The sequence below is a fragment of the Agelaius tricolor genome, unplaced genomic scaffold (genome assembly GCF_023055355.1).
Source record: "Agelaius tricolor isolate 1412-34295 unplaced genomic scaffold, bAgeTri1.0.p SCAF_44, whole genome shotgun sequence".
Taxonomy (NCBI): domain Eukaryota; kingdom Metazoa; phylum Chordata; class Aves; order Passeriformes; family Icteridae; genus Agelaius; species Agelaius tricolor.
Window position 1 is genome coordinate 2,806,273 of NW_027269304.1, and position 6,232 is coordinate 2,812,504.

At 49.2% G+C, this 6,232-nt stretch overlaps 1 protein-coding gene across 1 annotated transcript; it reads left to right on the plus strand.

Moving 5' to 3' along the window:
- The first annotated feature begins 828 nt into the window (after window positions 1–828).
- RPS23 (ribosomal protein S23) lies at window positions 829–2,765 on the plus strand. The gene is made up of 4 exons (XM_071455082.1): window positions 829–1,098; window positions 1,351–1,510; window positions 2,255–2,375; window positions 2,571–2,765. Exons 1-4 carry the CDS (start codon window positions 1,095–1,097, stop codon window positions 2,715–2,717), a joined length of 432 nt encoding a protein of 143 aa, XP_071311183.1. The 5' UTR covers window positions 829–1,094; the 3' UTR covers window positions 2,718–2,765.
- The last annotated feature ends 3,467 nt before the right edge of the window (window positions 2,766–6,232 follow it).

Consider the following 6,232-nt stretch of genomic DNA (forward strand, 5'->3'; position numbering starts at 1 on the left):
AGTTTTAGGTTATAACAAAATGTCAAAATAGAAACTGTGCTATGTAAGATACTTTTTCTAAAGAAAGTACTTGCACTGAGATAGCAGCCACAGGACACCTGAATCTTTCAGAGAAATGAAATTTATTGCTCCATTATCAGAACAAACGAACTTCTTCCTGCCTCACTCAGCCCTGAAGAGCTGTCAGGATTCAGAGGAAGCAGCTGACACTGCCCAGACAGAATCCTGTGTTGGAATGGAATTGATGCATCATGGATGAGGTGTATGAATATGCAACAGGCTGTTGTTTTTAAGGGTTAATCCTCTGTTAATGTGGGTCCTTTTTGGGCTTATTTTGCCCAGAAAGAGGTACCTAGACATCTGTAACTCTTTGTTTGTATTGTCTTGTATTGTCCTAATCCAAATTGTCCAAATTTTTATTACTCTAATTGTATTGCTATTTTTATAACCCTTATATTACTATTAAACTTTTAAAATTTTCAAAACAAGTGATTGGCATTTTTCACATCACCTCAGCCCTGTGGCCAGGTGAGGATGAAAAGAGCTGGAGCACGCATGTGCGTGTGCATTAACAGCTGTTACATTGATTAGCACGTGCAGAAGGATTTTAGAAACAGGTGTAAACCCTTTGGAATGAAAAAACACACTTGTGTAACTGTAAATGATCCACAAAACTGTATGTGATCTACAAAAGCGAGCACCTCGGTGTGGGTGACAGGATGAGACAGACACATCCCCACGCAAGCAATGCGGTAATAAATCAATGCTGATTTTCCGTGTCTAGCTTTGGTTCCACAATTTTCTTTCCCAATTTTCTCTGAGGCCTGAAGGAACCCGAGACCCCCGGCGCACGAACCGCCCTCATCGGGACTCGAACCCGCGACCACCAGAGGGAGGGGGTCCTCACTGCACCGCCCTGGAGAGACTCGAACCCGTGGTCTCTCTGCTCTCTGCGAGGCCGCCCCTCGGCGTGCCGGTCGGTATTTGCATCAGGCGCGGCGCGGGCAGCCCGCGCGGGTCCTGCCGGGCGCGGCTATAGGCGGCGGGCGCGGAACCTCCTCCCTCCTTTTTCGCTCGGCAGCCGCGCGGAGAAGATGGGTGAGAACCGCGCCGCGCCGGGGCCGGGGCGGGGAGCGGGGCCGGGAACGGGGCTGCAGGATCCCCAGCGCTGCCCGCGGCGCTCCGCTGGCGCTGCCCGCCCCTCCGCAGCCGGCTGTGTGCGCTGCGGGCAGCGCTGCGGGCCGTGAGGCCGCGTCCGCCATTACCCGCTGCATGCCCGCCATGGGCCTCAGGCCGCCTTCCCCTCATGGCTCCCTCCCCTCCTCACGCCGGCCCCGTCTCGCCCTGCAGGGAAGTGCCGAGGCCTCCGCACCGCTCGGAAGCTGCGCAGCCACCGCCGGGACCAGAAGTGGCACGACAAGCAGTACAAGAAGGCGCACCTGGGCACGGCGCTGAAGGCCAACCCCTTCGGGGGCGCTTCCCACGCCAAAGGCATCGTGCTGGAGAAAGTGTGGGTGATCCTCCCGGCTGGAATGGGCGTCCCAGAGCCCCTGGGATGCTCCCGTGAAGGATGAAAAACAGGGATTCGGGGTGGTTTTTTTCCAAAAATTAAGGGGGAAGAAATAAAGATCTTGGGCCAGAATCAGTTAAAAAAAAATAAAAATGGGAGGGGTTGGCACAGGATACGGCAAAATGAAAAACGTGTGGGGTTTTGTCAAAAATTAGGAAAAACCAGTATTTGTGGCAAGAGTAAAACAAAATAATTTTCTTTTAAAAGAAAAAAAAATAGTTAAAAAACAGGAATTTTTTTCATAGATGATAATCGGGATTTTTTGGCACCAGTGGAAGGGAAATAGTGCTCGTGTGTCATAGATCCTACCTACTTCTTGGGTTTTTTTCTCCTCCTCAGTAATTTAAAAATTTCATTGGGATGCTGCCACAGCTCTGTTTTTGAGGCAGTGTTTTTGTGATTTCAGCTCCGGGATTTCTCTTTCTGGGTTTTTTTTAGAATTTTACCGAATTGATCTGGAGATCATTTCAGTTTCTGTTTGGCTTAGGAAGTGGTATTTTATGGATTCAGGCCTAAATCTAGTTTAAACTGTATTATTAATTCAGTACTTCTAAACTAGCTTACAGGTGTTGAGGTCCAGATACAACTTCCACTGAACACAAGGTGAAAAGGTTAATTTTGTGTTAATTAATGCCCCTCCTGGTCCCCCAGACTGATCTCTTTGCTGGCTGGTTTCCTTTGCAGGGGGGTCGAGGCCAAGCAGCCCAACTCTGCCATCAGGAAATGTGTCAGGGTCCAGCTCATTAAGAACGGCAAAAAAATCACAGCTTTTGTCCCCAACGATGGCTGCCTGAACTTCATAGAGGTAATTGCACAGCCCCCTAAAAAGGGTGAAAATCAGATTTACTGCCTCAGCACTGATTAAATCTGGTGACGGGGCTGGGTTTGGTGGGCTTTGGTGGGCACCCTGAGCGTTCCCAGGCTGTGCGGGGGCAGGTGCAGCTCCCTCGGGGCGTGTTTGGGGCTGGCTCTGGTGCTCACTGTCCCTGTCCTGTGCCAGGAGAACGACGAGGTGCTGGTGGCCGGCTTCGGGCGCAAGGGCCACGCCGTGGGGGACATCCCTGGCGTGCGCTTCAAGGTGGTCAAGGTGGCCAACGTGTCCCTGCTGGCCCTCTACAAGGGCAAGAAGGAGAGACCCAGGTCGTAAACCCTCACCGGCCTGACAGGAACACCAATAAAATCTTGGGTTTTAAAAGCGTTCTCTGCTTCTTATTCAGGGGTTGGTGCAGGAGATGGGGAGGTCACGAAAATCTAAAAAAAAAAATTGAATTTTTCCCTAGGTCTGGCCAAGGAAAAAGCCCAAATCCTAATGTTCCTTTGGGAGTACTAATCAGGAATCAAAATATCCCCTCATGGCATCACAAACTGTAGGAAATTTAATGCATAATTGTGAAAAAGAGCCTTTCTCACATGAAAGAGCCCCGCTGGAGTGCTGGGAATAGTGGTGTTTGTGGCAGCACTTCCAGCCTCAGGTGTGAGCAGAGGCACAGAACTCGCTGGGTTTGGGCCCTGAAGGAATGATTGGACCCAACCCAGAGAGTTTCACTTCTGTTAAGTTTAAATTAACTGTGCTTATTTTGGGGCGAGTCTGCCCAATTTAAAAACACTGTTGTAGTACAGCAGCACTGTGCACTGACTTGGGTGTCTAAATTTTTACCTGCTTGGCCAGATAAAAATGCATAGTTCAGGGGTTTCTTAATGCAGTAAAACCTCAAAATATTTGGCTGAAGTCGGGGTGAACAATTCCCTTGTTACAACTGCATGGTGAGGGAAAGGCTCTGATTCAAATAATTCACTTATTTATTTAGGAATTCATGTGAGAATTCAGCAATTTATAAAGAAAGAGAGAAGGAATCTTAAGAATACGTTCAGAATGTCTCCCGAGGTTTGGGTAGCCCAGCTTCTGGGGGAGGCAGAAGGGACGGGGACTGTCCTATGGCGGCTCTAGATTTCCAAATTCCACAGGGGGAACATTCAGCGGGGGCTGTCGTGAGGCCGTGTCGCCACCAGGTGTCGCGACAGGAGCGGGGAGGGGACAGCTGAAACGGAAATGCTCGAGACGAGAACTTGTGTGGGCTGTGACAAAGGAAACTGGGAAATTGGAGCGAACCGGGCTGCGGAGAGGCACCAGAGCAGCCCCGTGCTGGATCCGGGCTGGGCTGAGCAGGGGAACCAGCCCTGGGGGTGCTGAGGGGCAGGGCTGGGACCCCAAAGCCCCGTGCTGGGCCCGGAGCCCAGAGCCCCGTGCTGGGCCCAGAGCCCCGTGCTGGGCCCAGAGCCCAGAGCCCCGTGCTGGGCCCAGCCCAGCGTGGGCAGCAGGGCAGGGGCGATTCTGCCCCTCTGCCCCTCAGTCAGAGCCCACCTGCAGAGCTGCCCCAGCCCTGGGCCAGCCCAGCAAGGAGCTGGAGCTGCTGCAGCCAGGCCAGAGGAGGCTCCAGCACGGGCAGAGGGATGGAGCAGCTCTGCCGGCAGCCAAGGCTGGCACAGCTGCCATTGCTCACCTGGGCAGGAGAAGCTTTGGCCTGAGCTCAGGGTGGCCTGGCAGGGCCTGAAGGGGCCGCAGCAAAGATGGACACGGACAATTGCCAAGGGCTGCGGGGACAGCAGCCGGGCAATGGCTGCCAGTGCCAGAGGGCAGGGCTGGCTGGGATCTTGGCAATGAGGAATTGTTCCCTGGCAGGGTGGGCAGGCCCTGGCACAGGGTGCCCAGAGCAGCTGGGGCTGCCCCTGCATCCCTGGCACTGCCCAAGGCCAGGCTGGACACTGGGACACTGCAAGGTGTCCCTGCCATGGCAGGGGTGACACTGGATGGATTTTAAGTCCCTTCCCACTCCAGCCATCCTGTGATTCTGATGTTGTGCCAGTGCCCAGGAATAGTTTGTATTACCTGGACTCTGCAGGAAGAACTCAGAGAAAGATGAGCTCAGCAAAATGTCACCAAATCACTACTAGAGTGTTTTAGAGCCTAAAAAAATACGTGTTACATAACCCAACATCCTCCCAAATAGAGGAGAATCCACAGCTGGCCACATTTTCCACCTCATCACCAAAACTAATTAATATTTTCACTTATTAAAGCAGCTAGCCAGCCCATCTGACACCAGCAACACCTGACTGAACAATAACGCTGCTACAGGAGATGTTGTTTTGTAACACACTTGAGGAAGGTGTTAAGAGGGTGCTCTGTAAATCCATTCTCTGTTCAAACACAGCAGTGAAATCCCCTCTGCCTTAAGGTGAATTTGTCTTCAGGAGGTGACAGCTGCAACAAGCTCTCAAGTGGGGAACTGAAAGCTTCCTCGTGGCGCAGGGTTTTTTAAGATTTTCATGAAATCCAAGAGATAAAAACCTGTGTGACACCTCCCTAATCCTGAGCACTCAATACAGGGTTACTTCTGCAGCTCTCAGCTTCAGGCTTTTTTTTTTTTTTATTCTAGGTGGTAAGAATTTATTGCTAAAAAATCCACCAAATTCCTTGAAACAAATTCCTTTTAAAAGCCCACATGTTGCTAAAAATAGGTATAAATACCCATACACCCGCTGTTCTCTACAAGAGAGTATTTTTGAGGGAATAATTGTAATTTCACCATTCAGAGGGAAGAGCAATCGTCCTTCCTTTGTGCTGGCACTGAATTTATACGTGTGCAATATAAATACAGATGTCCAAACAGACTCATGAAACCATCATCATAGCAAAGAGGGAGGGGGGAAAAAAGTTATTGAGAAAGTTTCGCTGAAATTCATGGAGTTGCAGCAACAATTGATACTGATTACTTGGCTGTATTTAGCTGTAATTAAGTAGCTCCACATTTCCTGCCAGGAAAGGAATGTTCCTGTTAGTGAGCAAAGCCAGGCAACCTCAAATCTCCTGGCAGGGGGTTAAATTCTTACCTGGTCATGCTGACACAAATGAGGGATTATGTATGTGGCTACCAACTGCACTCTCCAGAAAAACACATTTTTTGGCCTAGGTGAACACATAAAATTAATTCCTCTTGATGATTCTGGCAACCCAGGGCAGGTATTAGACTGTTCTCTCTTACAAGAGCTCCCCAGAAGTGAAGAACGTCCCTGGATGTGTCTTCCCAGATTAGCAAAGATGAACAACTGAGCAAATTTACAAATCTAAACTGGAAATTTTCTCCTTGGTAGGATGCAAGAGGTCAGACAATGCATGTAGACAAAACCCAAGCTCAGGTCTAAGGATCTTCAATAGTTTAACTAAATAATGAATCACAACATAAAATAGAATCACAAAACAGTGCCACAATTCACTTGATTAAAAAAATATATATATAATTTTCATGCATAAAAATTCAGTTAAGATATCCTAAGTCATTAGGGCACAAGTGTAAACAGGAAATTGGTTGCTCACCTCTCACCCCAGCCATTAAAAAGGAGATATCCAAATGGACTTATTTATCTCCTTGGTCCCAAATATTTATGTTAGCCTGTATTTGTTTCTCTATCTAACCTCCATGTATTTCTACTAACTGAGCTGAATTTTAGTTTTCCAGGCAAATTTCAGGGAAGCATTGATACTGATGAGACACAGCACTGTCACCTCACTGTTTGGGCCCAGTGTAATGCCCTGGTCCAATAATGCCCTTCTTTCTTTGCAAATGGTGAGTTAGGGTAGAAAGCAATGGGTGTTGAGACATG